This window comes from Zootoca vivipara, chromosome 10 (genome assembly GCF_965207765.1).
Source record: "Zootoca vivipara chromosome 10, rZooViv2.hap1.1, whole genome shotgun sequence".
In the NCBI taxonomy this organism is placed as follows: Eukaryota; Metazoa; Chordata; class Lepidosauria; order Squamata; family Lacertidae; genus Zootoca; species Zootoca vivipara.
In genome coordinates, this window is record NC_142593.1 from 20685724 (window position 1) to 20706644 (window position 20921).

A 20921-nucleotide genomic window follows, 5' to 3' on the forward strand; every position below is an offset into this window, starting at 1 on the left:
AATGTTAACACATATTTTCTAAGACGCATGATATATGCATATAGCCCCATTAGCTGAATCAGTGAGCTCTCTTCTGTATGTATTGCTTCTCAATCAGCAGGTGAAGGGGGGGGGCAGGACACACATATGGAAACCTGCTCCCTACAGGTGTACTCCCAAGCAGGATCAGAGATTTTTAACTTCAACTTGCCTTCATCCCTGTTTGCTACCCTTTCCGAGAACTACTGGCGAGGAACAAAGTCCAAGCTCTACCTGTTTCGCTGAATAGTTGCATTCTCCAGCATGCCAGAAATAAACAGTAAATTGCAAGAACTCGGGCCAGGAGGAAGATGAATTTCAAGTAAGCCTTCAAAAGGTTTTAGTTATGTAATGATAAGATGAATTCAAATGGGAATCAATTCCAGTATGATAGTGAGGCAAATAAAAATAAATCCCAGTGGAAAAAATCCCAGGACAAGGCCCTGTTTCGCCAATTCATACTTGCAAACATACTTGGTACACTCTGACCATTAAAACATTGCTGATGAAGAATTGGCAAAACAGGGCCTTGTCCTGGGATTTTTTCACTGGAATTTATTTTCATTTCCCTCACTATCATACTGGAATTGATTCCCATTGGAATTCATCTTATCATTACATAACTAAAACCTTTTGAAGGCTTACTTGAAATTCATCTTCCTCCTGGCCCGAGTTCTTGCAATTCACGGTGCGTTTTTGGACTTCACCAAGAACTCAAATTTCTACAGTTCTCCAGCATGCCATCATTTGTGTTGCATTTGCTGCACTTTTCTGTGCTAGAAGCTGATTTAGCATTATGTTTACGCATACACTTTATTTCGTGCTTCTCTCAGGCTGATTAGCGAAAATTGAATTTTATGCTAAGCAGACCAGTCAATTATTGCCCAGTTTGAATCTTGTGCCACTTCAAAACTGTCTTCAGCTCCTGGTCTTTCTTAGTGCTGATGACACAAACATTTCAAACGGCAGTCTTTTGCTACGACAGGGTTGGCTGCCATTTGGAAACAAAACTGGAAATGCTTTCAGGAACCAGCAGTGCCCATCCTAAAATACTGGGCTCTACTATTGCCCGTTGGGAAGAATTATCATTCCAAATATCAGTTGCCCATTGCCTTCACTGAACTATATTACTGCATAATGTGAAGCATTCGGCACTTCACTGAATAAATATTTCTTCTACTCTCCTATTTTAAATAGCTTACATTATTTCATTTTTCTAACATCGTATAATAGCTAGATGATTGTCTAAAGCAGAGGCTGATGCACAAATTAAACTTCCCTCAAAGCAATGCTTTTAAAATTACAGGTATCTTGGGTTTTTTCTCTTTTGCGGAATGAAACTGTTGAAAAGTTTGTAAAATATTTAAAACAAAATGGTATCTCTTTATTTCACTAAGAAATCTGACAGCGTGTGGATGGCTTTCCCCAGTGCCTGCCACCAGCATTGATGCACTTCCAGTTTCTTGTTGCCAAGATATCTTTAGATAGTTACAAAGTGATGTGACTTTGAAAATGAATCCAGTGTGCTAGTTTTGCACTTACTTCAGAATTTTTAGCAAATGTCAGCTAGCCAGCCTTGTAAGATATCATATCCTGACTTGTCTAGCCGTCACAAAGGAATTGTGCTTGGCAATGGTGCTTTCTCCTGCTTCCGACACTGCCTACACAGCGAGACGCTGTCTCGGGATCCGGCCATTTAGCACAGATGAACATGAACTTATGTTGCAGTTATATAACCCAAAAAAACCTGGAAACAGTGTTATGTTTTCTGTATACCTCACCGTCATCATAGCAGTTTACAGCGGGGATGGGGAACCTCTGTCAGCCCTAGATTGGCATTGCTTATTAGGCATGCAACCACCACCGCCACCGCCACCACCCCAGCCCTTCAGACTGAAATGTCTGCACTCAGGCTTTGTCTCTGGACTTCACTGGTTGCCCTTTCTGCCTTGCTCCTTATTCATGTTTTCCTGCTCAATATTCTTGATTAGCAACTGTGCCAGTACGGGCCTTGAAAACAGAGCCTTTTATTTTTATTCTTAATCCAGTTTATAGCTCCACTCTTAAGACACAACATGTCATTTCTCTGCACCCTTCACAACTCCTTCCTGCCCCAGTTTTATTAATTTCTTTGTGTGTGGGGGGGGGGGAGTCAGCTGCAGACTAAGCCAAGATAACTCCATTCGAGGACCATTCGGAAGGAGAGTGTTTAAGGCAGGGTGGTCCAAAATCGTGCACTCTTCTTCTTTGCAGGCTGTGTTTATTTACAGACTTTGGAAGAATCTCTACTAGTTTTGAATATTCTGAATTATTATTATTATTATTATTATTATTATTATTATTATTATTACCCCGCCTTTTATCCTGACAGGAACTCTACTACTACTTACTTATCAAACCTTTATTAGGCATTTTACAAATAAAACCATAAAAGAGAGAATCACATACAAGAGCCTTGAAATATATATAAAAAAGGCAGCAGTTGGCTACATAGACTGATTGTATGTGTATATATATACCGGTATATATATATATAGTAGAATCTGGGGTTTTCCCTGTTAACCTGCTCCTTGGAGGACTGCTACCAAAAACTCGGCCGTTACCCTTTGGTCAGCGTCAGATAGGCAGAATCCCACACTTTCACCTTACTGGGGTTCCAGACCACCCAAAAGAGGGGACAGCACATGTTGACGGAGCGTACTGTACAATGGACAATGAAAGAGAATATGCTCTTCAGACATTCATAGAACATCTGCAGAATCTCTTGTTTCTAGGAATGTTTTGATATCTTCCCCCTGACAGGAACTCAACACAGGTGCTTTTGTTAACAATGCAGACAACCAGTGGGATGTCTGAGTTAGACAATTCTTCACCAGTTGACCGATGTCCGCCTTGAGGTTGGTTGTTGACATTCGCAGGCAGCTCTCAAGTGAATTATCTACTAGGTTATTTTGAGTTTGGGACTTTATGAAGTTCATGTTTGAAAATGATTGTTCATAGTTCACCCACCTAACCTCTCTGGCACCAAAGTTCCCTTCTCTCCCCCGCCAATTGGTACACCCCAAAGCTCAAACTTCTCTGCATTGCAAAAGAAAGAAAGCAAAGTCTCTCTCTCTCTCTCTGGACCGCCCTGGCCCAGGTGATATGAAAGCCATATGAAAGAACCCATGTAATGTGCTCTCTGCAGACAATCACCCATAGGAACCTGCATTAGGAAATTCTCAAAGTTCACAGATATAAGCAAATAAGAAAAACAGGGCCTCCTTGGTTAAATAATGTTTAGCACAGAAAAATGGACCTAATTACTATGAAACAAAATTTAAGAAATCCTTCCAGTAGCACCTTAGAGACCAACCAAGTTTGTCATTGGTATGAGCTTTCGTGTGCGTGCACACTTCTTTTTTGTGTGCATGCACACTTCTTTCGTGCATGCACATGAAAGCTCATACCAATGACAAACTTAGTTGGTCTCTAAGGTGCTACTGGTAGGGATTTTTTTATTTTGTTTCGACTACGGCAGACCAACACAGCTACCTACCTGTAACTAATTACTATGAGTCTATCTTACCTCTAGGATCACGCAGCACTGCCATCAGAAGGGAAAACGCAAGAATGGGAAAGTGTTCAAAGTGGTCTGATTTTTACAACTCATTATAATGATGCAAATCTTGATGATTGGTTATTTTATCCTCCACTTCCTTTTCCTATAAAATGCCCATCTGTTTCTTGTACAGTAATACCTCGGGTTACGAACGCGATCCGTTTCGGATCACAGTTCATAACCCGAACAGTTCGTAAACCGAACGCGATGGGCAGCGCCATTTTGCGCATGCGCAAAGCGCGATTTTTTGCGCTTTGCGTATGCGCAGACCGTGTGTGTGTGCGCGCGCCGCTTCTGCGCACGCACGACGAAAACACTTCCGGGTTTGCGCAGTTCGTAACCCGAACTGTTTGCAAACCGAGGTGTTCGTAACCCGAGGTACGACTGAATACTTTTGCCTCACCTGCAGATCTGATCACATCCATTCACTGGCAATTTGCCCACATTCACCTTCTGAAACTCTCACTGTTCATTACTCACTTCTGCTCTGTTGACCTTCTATAAATGATAAACCTGTTTGACATACTGATGTGACCAGCATGTTCATGATACATGCTGTTTACTTTTTGTCATGGTATTTGAGCCTATGAGGTATGAAACTTTGAAGCTATGATCCACATTCATGGTATAAAATGTCATCTTTGAAAGAATATGCCTGTGTGTTATGTATGTTTGGCATTTTTATCTCAGCTTTTATCCAAGGAACTCAAGACAGCATACATGGTTCCTCTCACACCCTATTCTATACCCACAACAACTCTGTGAGATAGGTTAGGCTGAGAGAGAAAGACTGTCCCCAGGTCACTCAGCATCATGGCAGAGCTGGGATTTTAACCCAGGTCTCAGAGATGCTTAGGAAACAGGAATAAGCATCCCTTCCTGTTTCCTCTGTAAGACCTTCTAACAACGGCATCAAACCAGAGAGAGAATGGGTCGTTTTGCATACTTAAAAGGAGGCTTTGCTTTTGCTTCCCAGGGTAAAACTGGAGCATTCAGAGCATAAATACTGCTGAGTGAGTGCTTCTATGCTGCTGAGTCTGTCCAGCGGCTGTGGGGGATGGTAGATGCATGTACATGGTTCTGCTGTGTATATGTCTGCCTGCGTATATCTGTGCATGCAGGAGCATGGGGTGGCTGCAATCATTTTTTGGCAACACACGCTGCTGGCATGCAGCCCCTGGTAGCTCACTGGTAGAGTATGAGACTCTGAATCTCAGGGTCGTGGGTTCGAGCCCTACTTTGGGCAAAAGATTGATGCATTGCAGACTAGATGACCCTCGTGGTCCCTTTCAGCTCTATGGTGCTATTATTTCTATGATTGGACAATGGCGAATGCAGCCCCCAGGCCCTCTGCCCTGCAAGGCTAGTCACTCCTGATAAATATTGGTACATAAAACATGGTTTAGTGTTACATCTGAACCCAGCAGAGTGCCTTAACTATAGTTTAACTTTGAAAGCCATGATTTGTTGTTGGCTCAGTGACCTTAACTATGGCCAAGGGTTATGTGTAAACATGAGCACCTCCCTAACTATATAGTTTAAGTGACCCTTGTAATGTCACCCTTCCCAAATTGTCCACCAAGAAACAGACACCAAACAAGAGTGGCTGAAAAATGAATCCACTCTTTGTGCTCAGTTCCTCTCACTGGCACTTTTCTTGTAGTTGACATTGCTGCTAACTTTGCCTGGTAACAGGACTCTTTCCCCTTCTATTCAAAGCTGCAGCTCAAGCTGGATTTGAAAACTTAAAGGAAACACTGATGAATTTTTGCTTTGCAAATGTTTCCACTGTTGGGCACTGGAGTGATTCTGGTTAGTGGGTGGAATGATTTCTGGGAATGTGCCTCCTTTAAATTTGGGCAGGTTTTGAAGGAAAAACTCATTATGCATGAGCTTGAAATGAGGTTTTGTTCCTGACAGTCATTACAATTAACATATGAAACTACTTAAGTGTGCATTAGTCAAATCAGTCTTTCAGTACCCACCTAGCAGGAGAAGAACATAGAGAGGGGTCCAATGTAAGGAATGCTTACTTAAACCAATTGCCAGTTGGGGAAAGAAAAATAAAAGGCATGGTTGCAGAGGAAAGGAGTGCACTTTAAGAAACAACAAGTTGCAAAGTAGTGTGGGTGTTTCTTTCCTGGCAGAATGGAAAGAGGGAGCAGTTGTTTGATGACAGCTCTCACTCTCACAGCCGACCAGTGGAAAGGGAAATGGTGGCATGGTGAGGCGATGCCAGCAACTAGGTGCTGCAAACACTTAAGTGATGTCAGCAGGAGGGGCAGAAGAGAGTTAGAAGCCAGATGGGATGAAAGGGTGAAACAAACCAGAATTACTTTGATAATTTGCAGTTCATCCTTTGGTTTAAACAAGGTTCGTTGACTTGCTTAAATAAACCATGGTTTAAGAACGGTTTAATGTGATGGTGATGATGATGATGATAATAATAATAATATATTTATACCCCGCCCATCTTGCTGGGTTTCCCCAGCCACTCTCCCCAGCAGCTTCCAACAAAATATTAAAATACAGTAGTCCATCAAACATTAAAAGCTTCCCTAAACAGGGCTGCCTTCAGGTGTCTTCTAAAAGTCTGGTAGTTGTTGTTCTCTTTGACATCTGGTGGGAGAAGGGGCCTGAGGCCTGTTCCTCTTTACACCCTAACAGGGCAGTCCTTGAGAAAGACATGTGCTTTGAAGTCCGCCCTGTGAGCCAGAGGAGAGCAAGATCACAGCAGTTTTCAGGGCAGGACAGTGAGCTGAAGTCCCTCCCCACCACCTTGGGCTTCCTGCCTTCTCATTAACTCTATGCAAAACTGGTCCCCATTCCGTAGTAACTCTTCATTAGAACAACATTCCTGCAAGAGATATGGAATAACTTGTCACACATCGCCTACCTGTCAAACAGTTCTCCTCCTGTGACCAGCTCCAAGACAAGGCTGATTTCTGTGGGGGTTTCAAATATCTCCTTCAGTCTTATCTGAGAAAGGCACAAAATAAGGAATTTTTCAATTTCAGAGAAAGTATGTACAGTATATACTTTGAAGGTCAACAGCAAAGAAGTTACAGTGAAGGATAAATGTCTCATTTATCCCATTAACTTGGTCTTGGGGTTTGTTTGAACTCATTATTGTTTTTAATTACTTCTTAAAACCTCTGCTTTTCATTCTGCCTCAAGGTTCCACAATAAAACATCTGTATCACAAGCAAACAAGCAAACAAAAAATTTTGTTGTAAAAAATACCCAACTTACAATATTTGGATGTGAAAGCCGAAGTAGAACGCCTATTTCTGTTCGGACAATCTTCTTGTCTACCTAGTTAAAGGGGGGGGGAATGCATAATAAGTTGTTGGTATTCATCTTAGACATTTTTAACTATTACTGTGCAATCCTAAACACATGTCCTAGAAAATGAGTCTTAGTGAAGTCACTGGGACTTACTTGCATGTTAAAGAACATTCAAAGATTTCAGTGACTTTTCATACAAAATTATGATGGAAATTTGATCAGCACCCAATGTTTCAGCTGACAGGAAATTCCACTGGATCAAAAAGTTTTCTATCTGCAGACGGCACAACCTTCTACAACCACCTCTCTCATTCAGCAAGGCTACTTTTTTTAAAATCTTGCATTACTATTCAAACATCCTATATATTTACACAATACTGCATATTAGAAACACATTATTATTCTGAAAGCTGCCTTGTGCCCAATTACCTGCTGAGCACAGTTCCAATGACATCAGTGTGACTGCAAAAACCAATATAAGAAAATATGCCTTCCTTTCTGGAGTTTAATGTCTACATAAAAAGACAGTATGTTGCTAGCACATTTGCAAAGCTAAGCAGGGTTCAGCATGGTTTCAAAGTGGATGGGAGACCGCGTGTTGAGATTCCTACATTGCAGGGGGTTTGGGCTAGATGACCCTCAGTGCCCCAACTCTATAATTCTGTGAAGTGGAAGGCAAGAAGTCTCAGGGGGTGGTGGAAGGAATCTTGCTAATACCAGTGAGGGGAGAAAATGCTCCAGGCATCGAAGTCAACATCACTGAAACCTATATAAGGAAAATAAATCATTAAAAAAATAACAGTAGGTGTGATCAGGGGCATGAAGAGGTCTGAAGTCTGAAACAAAGATGATCAGCTATTTTAGACAGATTTGAGAATATCGCAAGATACTGAGGAGACAACGAGAAATAAGTTTACACTAAGTTGGGGGGGGAATATGTTCAAGAAACAGAAGCAAGGTACATGAAGCAAGGCTTCCCTTTGTTTTATTAGGTTAGTAAGCACTCCCTGCTGGCGAATATCTGTGCCCCCAAGCTACTTCTGTGTGAGGCAGCAGTGACCCTCTAGTGCCAGCATGTCACAGAGGATTCTCTTTTTACAACACTACAAAGTTAATTTTAGAAATGTGCTCAAAGACAGAATTTTATATCACTTGTTGTTTACACATTTGGGAGAAGGGAAAGGTTTCCTCTGCGCTCTGAAAAGACCCAGCAAGCTAGCTGAAACAAGAGGGTAAGGAATAAGTGCCTGGAGGGTAAACAAGAATGGAAGAAAGGAACAAAAATCTTACTGTTTTGTAAGCTCCAGTAGTTTTTCTGACTGCCTCTCCACTTAAGATGAATGTTGCATGTTTCAGCAGAACTCACCACTCAGTTTTATAAAAATAAAACATTAATTACTCAGTCCTTCAGTGCACTCTGCCCACCCAGCAGGTTTTTTTTGTTTTTGTTTGTTTCCAGTTTCCAGTTCATTCAATGCTCAGAAATTCCATTTGCCAGTTTCCATCCTTGATTTGCCAGTATGATATCTACACATGTTCATACCACAGAGTAATAGTTGGCATTTATTATTGTCCTACTTTAACATTTTGAAGTCTCAGGACAGAATTCAACGGCAAGGTTCCATCTGCAAGCATATTTGCTTGTCAGATGGAACATCCCCCTCCCTTTGCATGCTGTTCTGGGGGTTCTCCTGACCCCCTCAGATGCAATTTCAGGGCAGGGGGGGCATGTTGGGGGGGGAGAAATGAGGAAGTTGCATTGCACAAGTGGAAACTCTTGCATAAAGCTTCTGCTGGCAGGGTTCATTAGGTGAATCCCGTCCTTAATGTTTGTTCAAAATTGTTACATAGACTTAATGACCAATAGTTGCAGTAAATGCCATCTACCAAGCAACAGCTGCTGCACACGTTATTTATTTCCATGCAGAATGAATGCTGCGCATTTAGCTGAATGTGTAGCATAAATACTAGGCGAAATGCACTCTTTACCATTACAACAAACAGGCCGCTGTCCAGGTTGAAGGGACAATGTTCTTCTTACTGCTCCTCCCTGCTATATAGTCAGAGTAACAAGGATAGTGACTGATTAGGGATAATTTATTTACATGAATGGAGTTGACCTAAGGCTGCTTTTAAACACAAGGCTTCGAATGTGCGACTCGGTGTGTGTGCAGACATCGAATTCCTGCGTGAATTAGCCTCTCACTTCCCATGGAGCAGGCAGCTCAACATCCATGAAGAGAACAGAAAAATACTGTACTTAGAGAATTTCCTCTGCAAACAGATCTTCTGCTGCATGGGATTACTAAACTGGGCGGGTATATTTTTTGCAAAAATAATAATAATTCCTTCCAGTAGCACCTTAGAGACCAACTACGTTTGTCATAGGTATGAGCTTTCGTGTGCATGCACACTTCTTCAGATATCTGAAAAATCTGAAGAAGAATCTGAAGAAGTGTGCATGCACACGAAAGCTCATACCTATGACAAACTTAGTTGGTTTCTAAGGTGCTACTGGAAGGAACCCCCCCCCCCGACTACGTCAGGCCAACACGGCTACCTACCTGTAACTAACTTGTATTTTTGCAGTTCTAGTTTTTCTGAAGCCACCTAATACTTTCTTCCTATTATCTAATAGATATAAATATAGCAATACCTTTTCTTGATACAACTTCTTTAGGGTTGCACAGAGCTCTTCAGCAGGCAACACCTGAAATAACATGTTTGTTTACAGATTACTATAACAGCTTTACGCCCAGTTTAGCCTTGGCCCAATGGATACATTGGAGCTCATGGTACAAAAAATAGTATATCCTTATACAGTGCTATTTTTCTAGAAAAAAAGGTGCCGGAACTCACCATGAACGCCTCCCTTGTTGTGTTATAACAACACAGTTGCCGGAATTCTGGTCTGCCGAGTTCTAGCTGGGGAAAAAACCTCTGTCTTCCCTAGGTCTTGCTAAAAATGTATCCAATCTCTAGACTTTGCTCCGAACACACGTGTGAATTAATGTTTGTGAAACATGCTACCTATGCTTACCCTTAAAATGTTTTAGTAGCTACTACCATGACTGGGATGCAGGTGGCGCTGTGCGTAAAACCACAGGGCTTAGGGCTTGCCGATCAGAAGGTCGGTGATGGGGTAAGCTCCCGTTGCTTGGTCCCAGCTCCTGCCAACCTAGCAGTTCGAAAGCATATCAAAGTGCAAGTAGATAAATAGGTACTGCTACAGCGGGAAGGTAAACGGTGTTTCCGTACGCTGCTCTGGTTCGCCAGAAGCGGCTTAGTCATGCTGGCCACATGACCTGGAAGCTGTACGCCGGCTCCCTTGGCCAATAACGTGAGATGAACGCCGCAACCCCAGAGTCGGCCACGACTGGACCTAATGGTCAGGGATCCCCAGTGGCGGAGCTTCATGTTCCGGCACTGGGGGCGGGGCTGGCCCCCATTCTGGGGGCGGGGCACACGCTCCAGGGCCGTGGCGCGCCTCCCGGGGGCACGCCGCATCTCCCGGAGGGGCGTGGGGTGGGATGCGCCTCCTGGAGGGGCGTGACATGCGTTCCAGGGGCGGGGCGCACGTTTTGGGGACGAGGTGGGCAGCCCGCGATGGCGCCCCTTGGAGCCCGCTGCTCGGGGCAGCCTGCCCCTACTGCCCCTATCTTCCTACGCCACTGGGGGTCCCTTTATCTTTACGTTTACCATGGCTTTAGTGAGCTTTTCGTGTCATGACAACAACTCTGGTAAATGTTTATGAGGATACTCACTGGTATCTTGCACTGCAGTGTTTCTGTGTCTCAACATTGAAGGCCACATTTATTTGATACTTATTTGTTATATAATTTATAAGTGATAAAGTATGCATCATCATTAACAGTCCATATGTTTAGGATAAAACCTTGCGGGGGGCGGGCAAATCAATAATCTGGATAAAGTAATAGGGACCCAGGTGGCGCTGTGGTTAAACCACTGAGCCTAGGGCTTGCTGATCAGAAGGTCGGCGGTTCGAATCCCTGTGACGGGGTGAGCTCCTGTTGCTTGGTCCCAGCTCCTGCTTTTTTTTGCATATTAACCAATTTGCCCAACTTTTAAAGATGAGGGGGCTAGCGTGGGGTGGGATGCGCCTCCTGGAGGGGCGTGACATGCGTTCCAGGGGCGGGGCGCACGTTTTGGGGACGAGGTGGGCAGCCCGCGATGGCGCCCCTTGGAGCCCGCTGCTCGGGGCAGCCTGCCCCTACTGCCCCTATCTTCCTACGCCACTGGGGGTCCCTTTATCTTTACGTTTACCATGGCTTTAGTGAGCTTTTCGTGTCATGACAACAACTCTGGTAAATGTTTATGAGGATACTCACTGGTATCTTGCACTGCAGTGTTTCTGTGTCTCAACATTGAAGGCCACATTTATTTGATACTTATTTGTTATATAATTTATAAGTGATAAAGTATGCATCATCATTAACAGTCCATATGTTTAGGATAAAACCTTGCGGGGGGCGGGCAAATCAATAATCTGGATAAAGTAATAGGGACCCAGGTGGCGCTGTGGTTAAACCACTGAGCCTAGGGCTTGCTGATCAGAAGGTCGGCGGTTCGAATCCCTGTGACGGGGTGAGCTCCTGTTGCTTGGTCCCAGCTCCTGCTTTTTTTTGCATATTAACCAATTTGCCCAACTTTTAAAGATGAGGGGGCTAGAACTATGCATATTAACTCCAGACAGACAGATAGTTGCAACATGGTCGCATAGCTCCATTGCACTATGTTTACGCTTTCAACAGTGATGTCAAAATATTTTACTCCATAGCAAACAGCTACATCTGAGGCTGAAAATGAGGAAAATGAGGTCTCAAATAGGAATATCTGCACTGTGCTAAATTTTCAGCTTGCAACTCTAGTATTTCAAGCCCCTTCGGCGAGAACACAATAAAACAATATTAAAGTTGTTGTTTAGTCATTTAGTCTTGTCCGACTCTTCGTGACCCCATGGACCAGAGCACTCCAGGCACTCCTGTCTTCCACTGCCTCCCGCAGTTTGGTCAGACTCATGTTCGTAGCTTCGAGAACACTGTCCAACCATCTCGTCTTCTGTCGTCCCCTTCTCCTTGTGCCCTCAATCTTTCTCAACATCAAGGTCAACACCTTGACATTGGGAATCTTAAAGTAGGACTCCTTAAATTTATTGTCAGAACATTTTAATATCTGGAGGAGCTACTGTTGAAAATACAGTGGTACCTCTACTTACGAATTTAATGTGTTCCGAACGCACATTCGTAAGTCGGAAAAATTTGTAATTCGAATCCTATAGGAATGCATTGGGAGAAAAAATTCGTAAGTAGAAGCAACCCTATCTAAAAATTCGTAAGTAGAAAAAATCCTATCTAAACCGCATCCAAGATGGCGGACGGAGCTCCATTCGTAAGTAGAAACATTCGTAAGTAGAGTTATTTGTAAGTAGAGGTACCACTGTAACTCTAAACTCCATGAAAGATGGTGTGTAAGTAGTGCTTGAACCTCCCCTGGTAAGATAAGAGGAACAGAAAGAACAATCCTCTTATTTGGTGGAATAAGCGGCCTATAGTGATACAGTTGGTACAGACATGCTATTCCACATACCGAAGAGCTCTTTCCATTTGCAGAAGTGACTTGGATCTCCATTGATACAAATCTCATCCCCTCTACTTACCCACTGAAGCCTGGAGAGGTTTTCACAGTCAATATGGCTAGATCATAAAACTGTTGTTGTAAAGGAAATGCATCTAGCTTGGCCGATCCCCCCGCCCCAAATTCTCTCCCCCCACCCCACCATTCTGCTTACTAATTTGAAACTCCATAACTTACATGTATTTCGGCCTCAAATATGATGCTCAAATAATAGCAACTCTTTTGAGAGAGTTGCAGGTGCTTATGTAATAACCACCCTAAATGAATCTCCTGACTGTACTTCTTTTGAATTTTTCAATCCTAATGCTATTTTTATAATACCATGAAATGTTCATCACTCAGAGAACATGGCACAATGCAGAGTTCTCAAAGTACGGCATGCTAGCAAAGTTGAAGCAGCACCTGCCATTAACCTACTTACAGTAGAAATTAGCAATTCTCTAGCAACACACATAAACAGTTTTACTCTTGTTTTAAACCTCTCTTTCCTCCCCCCTGCCGCCCATCCCTCTCCTGAGGGCTACATTGAGGGTTGGTCACCCCCCTGAGTCAGAACTATTGCTCAGGTACAACTGCAGCACGAAACAAAAGGTAAGGTTGCTTCCTTCACAAAAACAAGAACTGTTGTATTCTTTCTGGCATGTAGTCTTGGGGTGATAATCTCTTTCTTCTTCCCCCACCCTCATGCCTCTGCAGAAGATGCTGATTTCCACAAAATGCTGAGTTCAAATCAGGAAGTCATACAAGATATATGGGTTAGTTTGCAGAACCTCTTGTTTTTTACGTCCATTCCATGGTTTCCTACTGCTTTGTTCTCATCAGGAATTCATGCACTTGGTGTTTTCTAAGTATACATTTTCTACTAACCATTTTACAATATGCAGATAGAATAGTAATATACAAAAAGATAAGTAAATGCATAGCGTGTCCTCGGGAATAATTTCCTCTGAAGGCTGCTGGTGTGCACATCATGAATTTAAATCAAACGAAGCTGGAAAGTCCTCATGGGTCAGACTGTGCAATTAAAGCCTAAACACATTTGCAATGGATCCTCTGAAGAAAACCTCTGTAAGAAAAATTTGAGAATTGGGGGGGGGTGAAACTTACAGTTTTCTGCAAGATTTTGACAGCAAATGGCTTTTGTGTTCCCTTCTGCCTGCATCTGTAGACAACAGATGTTGCACCCCTGAATAAAACAAAATATAAAGTTATGTTCAAATATGTAGAATATATTCTATTCTATTCTATAAAATAAAATAAAAATAAAAAATCCTTCCAGTAGCACCTTAGAGACCAACTACTGGAAGGATTATTATTTTTTGACTGCGTCAGACCAACATGGCTACCTACCTGTAACTATTCTATAAAATGTTATTTCTCTGAAAACTGAGCTTGCTTTAAAATTTGAAATTTAATTCTTGGAAATTAAAATAAGTTATGATTTTTCACTGTACGGTTTTGATTTTCAGTTTTGATCAAGTACTTGCTTGGAATTTATTTTGGCTATATTCCGACCTCAGCAATGTAACACCTACACAAAGTAATTCTGTTCATTATTCCAATTCCATTGCCCAGAGATATTTAACTACAGGACTGTACTAAGGAATCGTGAAAAGTAAACAAATAAATAAAATCCAATAGTAGCGACATTGTAACACTCCTGCAGAACAGAAAACTGTTTCATTTGTAGCTCTTTCTATTCCACAGGAGAGTTGTTATTTCACTGCTGGAATGACTTTGGCACATTGGAAAATGCAATCTTCAGCTGTCAGTCTTGAAAATTTCTTCGCTCTTTTCAGTATTCAACTTTTCAAGCCAATGACGACAGAATTAGGTGGTGTGTTTTCTTATATGGAATATTTATACTGCAGTTCTAGAAGTGCTGTTTGAACTCTTTGAACATTAATTTAAAAAAACAACAACAACAGATGCATCCACCATTTGCCTAATGCAAAATGTGTTACTCTGAAAAATATTTTAGCAAGACCTTCCAGTTGCCATTTGTGTGTTCACACAAACTTCTTATCTACATGTGTAAGAAGTGAGGGAAAGTGATGTGTGAATTGCATCTATCCTGAACATATCTTCACTGAATGAAGAGCATCCATTTCTAATTAACACATTTGTAGTATATATTATAGAGAAGGAAGGGTAGTTAAAATAATAGAAAATGCAATGAATGTCAAGTCGACCTGACCCAGCAGCATCCTCAGAACATTTTAAAGGAAGTTATGGCACAAGGCACAAAACGAGAAAGAAAAAAAAGATATCTGAGTAACGGTCCTTTCATTAAAGGTGAAGGAGCCAATAATTCTGGGGCTGCTCAAGAAACTGTCAGAATTGCAGTTGAGAAGAATCCTGTTATTATGGCTGAACTTTCTTCCATTCCCATCAGCAACTCTTCCTCCTTCTGGGCATTGCTTGACAGACAAAATTCTTGCCTCAAATGTTTCCATAAGTGTCTCATTTTTCACCTATTTCAGGTTCTCTGAGAAGGGTGAACAGGGAGTGGAGGTGGTGCCAGATTTAAAAGGGGAATGGATTTGGGAACTATGGTACATGCTAGGTCTACATCATGGGTAGGCAAACTAAGGCCCCGGGGCCGGATCTGGCCCAATTGCCTTCTCAATCCGGCCCACAGATGGTCTGGGAATCAGCGTGTTTTTACATGAGTAGAATGTGTCCTTTTATTTAAAATGCATCTCTGGGTTATTTGCGGGGCCTGCCTGGTGTTTTTACATGAGTAGAATGTGTGCTTTTATAATAATAATAATAATAATAATAATAATTAATAATAATTTATTATTTGTACCCCGCCCATCTGGATGGGCTTCCCCTGCCACTCTCTGGGCATAAAATGTATCTCTGGGTTATTTGTGGGGCATAGGAATTCGTTCATTTATTTTTTCTTCAAAATATAGTCCGGCCCCCCACAAGGTCTGAGGGACAGAGGACTGGCCCCTGCTGAAAAAGTCTGCTGACCCCTGGTCTGCGTGAACCATTTGAAAAACAGTACACAGCCACATGGTGCCAGCAATGCATGCATGCGTAATGCTGAATAAAGTGCCAACTTGGCTGCCCATCATTTCCCTCTCTCCATCCTTCAGTCAGGCTGTATACATTTTTATTTTTAAAAGCACCACATGATGCATTTCTGTGCTCATTCATTATTAATATTTTATACACTTTTTTTAAAATTTAAGTGCAAGACTGCTCCAAAGTTTGAGGAACCAGAGAAGTTTTTCTTCTTGGTATGAAGCCAGCCAATGAGCACCATGCATAGCTGGTTTCTGCAGAAAATTTGCTGAACCTCTTTTGTTTGAGTTCAACAACGGAAGGGAAATGTGGATCAAATGTAGTAAAGGGGTTTCCAGAGTTGCTCCACTGTTCCAAAATGTCGCATTTGTCTTTGCTCTACTGTATGTTTCACAAACCAGCTGCAGCACATTCAGAAGGAAAGGAAACGTTTTGCTTAATAAAGCTAAATTGCACTATGTATCTTTAAAAAAAGAATCAGATCAACCCTGTACAGTACTGCATTTCAAATACAATAATCACCACCACAAATCCAATCCTGCCTAAATTTGAACTGGATAAATTATTCAAGTCTTAAACAGGTTTGTGTGAGTATATTTTCAAAATCCAATTTCTATTTTATCTAATCGGAGAATTGCTACCCAAATCAAAATAAAAGGATGTAAAAGGATGAAATGAACATGGGTAAATGCTTTGCATGAAATGGTCCTGAGAAGGTACTGGATCCAATACTATAAAGGCTAACTTTTTCTACATGCATAAGAGATTAGGTATGTAATTTTGTAGGACCATGCAAAATTGGTAGTCTGCACTCCACAGTAGTCAAAATTCCATATAGAACATTCAGAGAATGTTGTAGTCTCAGAAACCTTGTGTGTGCACGTGCAACTCCCCCCCCCTCCATTTATTTAATGTCCCTGTGGGGAAGGCAGCATGGCCTCTCACCACCTAAGAATACATGGCGAGTTGGAAAATCTGGCTTTGGGCAAGTTATTTCTAGTTGTTGTTTCAGAATTTGATTCTGTTCCTTTCCCCTTTTTGATCCAGCCCCTTCCCTGCCTTTAATTATTATACATTCCATTTCCCCTATTTCTTCTCAGGACAAAGTGGATGATTTATTTTATCATTTAATATTACATCCATAGCTCACATTTCCTCTAAGGTGGCATAGTTTCAGTGCTTTTTTTCTGGGCGTACTCAAGGGTTCACAATACTGACAGCTTTTTTCAGATGTTAAAAGTGTGGCACTTACTGTAATAACTTCATGGTGAGTTCTGGCACCTTTTTTCTTTTTTTAAAAAGAGCACTGCATAGTTCTCCCCCTTCTGTTTGATCCCAACAACAAAGCTCTGAGGTAGGTTAGTAGCCCAAGGTCACCAAATAAGAATCATGACTGTGGGGGGATTTGAACCCCAATCTCCTACCGGTAGGTCCTAGCCCAACACACTGGCCGCTATACCACATCAGCTCAATGGCATGAGAGATCCAGGAAAATTATCTCCTGCTTATTTGTTTCATTGATAGCAGCTGTGGAGGAACAGGCCCAACCAAATACATTTGGCTGACTGAAGCAAAGGACAAGATACTGTCTCCCCCACAGGGATGTCAGAGAATAAAGAACATGAATGCAGGAGGGAAGGAGGGAGGAGTTAACCTTTCCCACATGCCATTTTGCTGATTGAAATCACACACTCTGCTAACATTTGCAAACCCCTGCAAATATAACTTTGCTAGAGTTTTTTTCTGCTTTCATTTTGCCAAGAAAGAACATCAGTGCACTTCTAGATTTTGGATCTATGTCTTTTAGCTCCCAAATGGATTTTTGTTTGTTGACTTGTTTTACTTTTGGGTCTGACAAGTGAACCTATCATCAACACTGGTTTATTGTGCACTACTTTTCCATCATAAGCCATGCCCAAAGGAGCTCACCACAATTAAAAGTCTACTCTAATCTGTGTAGGCTCACAAACAATAAGGGGGAAATGCTCTGAATTGTCTGCACATAAAAGAAACCATGGCTGGAAAGCAGAACATACAAAATTGTTGAGCAAAACAATCGCTTCCCACTTTTCCTGTCTATCTCCTTGCAATTAGGACAGCGTGATCTCTAAAACATGTCTGAAAATATAACCAAATTGGCATAGTTCATTTTTTCCCTTTACTTCTGCAGAATCAAATACTTCACCAAGCCAGCTATTTCAGCATTAGCCTAATGATAGCAAATTTATTGCCAGGCTCTAAAGAGTGTCCAGGCTTTTCCTAGCCGGGTGGAAAGTTTGTTTATTTTTCTGCCTTGAATAGCTTCCTACCCTACTTGCAGCCACTGTGCCACATTGTGAACTGCTTTTGAAATGCTGTTTCAGTATTTGTTTGCCATACAGCATAGGTAGTCCCTTGCCAGGACAGCCTCTTCCTCTGCTTCTGACATGTCCTGCACTCGCCCCTCTGCCTCAGACTGCTCTGACCTGTCTTCTTTCCCCCTTCCTGACTCTTGCCTCACGCGGACACCAAACCCCATAAATCATTGGTCTGCTCTCCTGTGTCAGCAGCCCCCAACCCCCTGCCTCCACAACTCACTCATAAGCGCCCCACCAGTCCCTGACAATCATCCCTCAAAATTTGCAGTTCTCCAAATTTTGCAATGCAGTTCTCCAGCCAAGAAATAGGTTAATACTTATAATAATAACAATAATGCACAGACTAGGGTAAAGTGTGCATAAAATGATGTTTTACTGAAAACATACAAAAATGTTATTTTTGTTTTTTGCAAAATTGTTTTTGCAATTGTTTCGCAAAAATGTGTAGTATATTAGGTAAATTTGCATGCATTAGGAAAAATTCACATGGAAATGCTGACAAATGCACTTATTTCTACATATGCACATATGTATTGCCAAGAAGCCCACCACAGTGGTACCTCGGGTTACAAACCGTCCTACTTACGAACGCTTCAGGTTAGGAACTCCGCAAACCTGGAAGTAGGTGATCCAGGTTGCAAACTTTGCCCCGGGATACGAACGTAATCCGCTTCCGGGGCCGTGGGAGGCCTAGGTAGGGAATGCGCACCTCAGGTTAAGAACGGACTTCTGGAACGTATTAAGTTCGTAACCCAAGGTACCACTGTACTGCAAATGAGGAAAGCAGCCACTTGCTGTTTGAAAAACTGAGGCAATGCAGTGGGGGGGTGAGAAAAGGGGCATATTATCTATATCCCTTCCTCACTTTGTGACCCTCTCTCACTGTGGCACATTCTGATCCAGTTGGGCCTTTCAATTCCTTGTGGCAAGGGAGTCTATATGACAATCATTGTGCATGAGTGTGTGGTGCTGCATATAAAATGAGAGCCAGCTGCTTAGCAATTCACATGGGTCAATATTGATATAGATGTATATACATGGCTGTGAATTTATAATCACAAGGAAAAAGAAAAGCTGTTCCTGTTGGGTGGCTTGCTTCCTTTTACTCTCCCCCTCCCCACTTTTCTGCAGAATCTTTAACATATTGAAAAAAACTAGATATAGAACAATAGTACCTAATTAATAATATTTAATTTAAAAAAAAATCACATGGTGGAATAGCAAAGGTACAGGTCAGACAGATGTGGTCGTTTATAAAAATGAACAGAGGACATATGCACAATTGTCATACAATAACAGAGCAAGCATTGAACAGAAGGGTAATGTCAACTCTACACATGCAAATTATGATAGTTATGAATATGGGCCTCTGGCTATAGATGTAAGCTCTGTATTCTAAATCACACTTCCACAATCCTCCAATGAATCATATTTCACCAGCCGGTGTGTGTGTGTGTGTTTGTGTTCCGTAGAACTACACAAGTAGAAATACCTACTGTGGGTTATTAAATCTACATCAGCAGCAGAAAGCCTAGTAGATTTTGTGACAAAGGACAAAACAGGTCTATAGTAAACGTGAGTAACATATAGCAAAAGTGAGCATAAGCGTGTGCGCACACGCGTACACACGCGCACACACCGCCTACAGATGAAGCCAGAGATGTGGCAAATAGAGCAATTTAAACAGTAGGAAGCCAGCAGAACTTATTCTAGGGTCAGGGCTGGGATTTATGCCAGCTGAGCCAGGATGGGGGATTTATACTGGCTTAGTACTGGAGAGCCAGTGTGGTGTAGTGTTTAAGAGCAATGGACTCCTAATCTGGCAAACCGGGGTTCGCTTCCCCACTCCTCCACATGCAGCTGCTGGGTGACCTTGGGCTAGTAATACTTCTCTGAAGTCTCTCAGCCTCACTCACCTCACCTGTTTGTTGTGGGGGAAGGAAAGGAAAGTAGATTGTTAGCCGCTTTGGAGACTCCTTAGAGTAGTGATAAAGCGGGATATCATATCCAAACTCCTCCTCCTCCTCCTCCTTTGCCCCAGCTCAGCTCACAGTCCAAGATCTGCTGTATACAAACTTCTCCATTCAGGTGGAGCTGAGATTTGGATTGTGCAGGAAATTGGCAAAGCTACCAGCCCCCCCCCCAAATATAACCTCACTCACACACCTGAGTTTGGGATCTCTTCAACCATATTGTATTCTTGCATTCCATGATGTGGTCAACCTGGGATTTTACCAGAGCAGGTCAAGGCAGCTCCAGGTCTGCTTCTTGTTGGGCCCACCCAGAGCAGTCCAGGGCTGCTAAAAGCAGGGTGCTCAGGCAACCACATGTTTAATCAGGATTTAAAACACTAGTTAAAGATAGGGTTGGTGGAGGGGGGAAGATGACATAGGCAGACACTCTCTTTTCCTCCCTCCCTCCCTCCCCTCCTCACTGCCAACTGGATGTTTAATTAGGGTTTAAATCCTTAATTAAACATGTAATCAGGTGCAGGGAGAAGGAGATGGACACATCAAACATTAAAAACTTCCCAGTACAGGGCTGCCTTCAGATGTCTTCTAAAAGTTTGTAGTTCTTTATCTCCTTTGCCATCTGAAGGGGGCGGGGGCGTTCCACAGGGAGGGCACTGCCGCCGAAAAGGCCCTCCGCCTTCTACTTTCCCTTTCACTGCCAGTCAAATGTTTAATTGGGGGTTAAAAGCCTAATTAAATAATGAGGGCTGTACAAGGCCCCTCTGTCTCTCTGTATATGAATAGGTGTATCTATATCTGTACCAGCTGTATATCTGCATTTGACTGAAAGCGAGGAACAAAACTGGATCCAATTCCAGGGTGGTGGCAGTGATAAATGCTGTAAATGTGTAACAAATGAGAAACGGATCTGTAATCAAACTAGTGTAGTCCATTTCATTTCTTAGGGTAGTAACAAACTTCAGGCAGCTTCCACAGCATTCATAATATTTATGC

General features: G+C 42.3%; 1 protein-coding gene and 1 non-coding gene across 3 annotated transcripts in view; one reads left to right on the forward strand and one right to left on the reverse strand.

Moving 5' to 3' along the window:
* The window catches only part of CAMK4 (calcium/calmodulin dependent protein kinase IV), an 84429-nt gene that overhangs the window by 36634 nt on the left and 26874 nt on the right, over positions 1 to 20921 (reverse strand). The window contains exons 2-5 of one of the 2 annotated variants that reach the window (XM_088653111.1): positions 13670 to 13748; positions 9564 to 9617; positions 6872 to 6934; positions 6516 to 6598 (exon numbers count right to left, since the gene is read on the reverse strand). In XM_088653111.1, coding sequence (XP_088509237.1) covers positions 6516 to 6598; positions 6872 to 6934; positions 9564 to 9617; positions 13670 to 13748 — 279 coding nt within the window. The remainder of the gene's footprint in view (positions 1 to 6515; positions 6599 to 6871; positions 6935 to 9563; positions 9618 to 13669; positions 13749 to 20921) is intronic. The other variant, XM_035100264.3, reaches the window with a different exon arrangement.
* Positions 4793 to 4865, forward strand: TRNAQ-CUG (transfer RNA glutamine (anticodon CUG)). Its single transcript has one exon. It is a non-coding gene; the product is annotated as a tRNA-Gln (tRNA).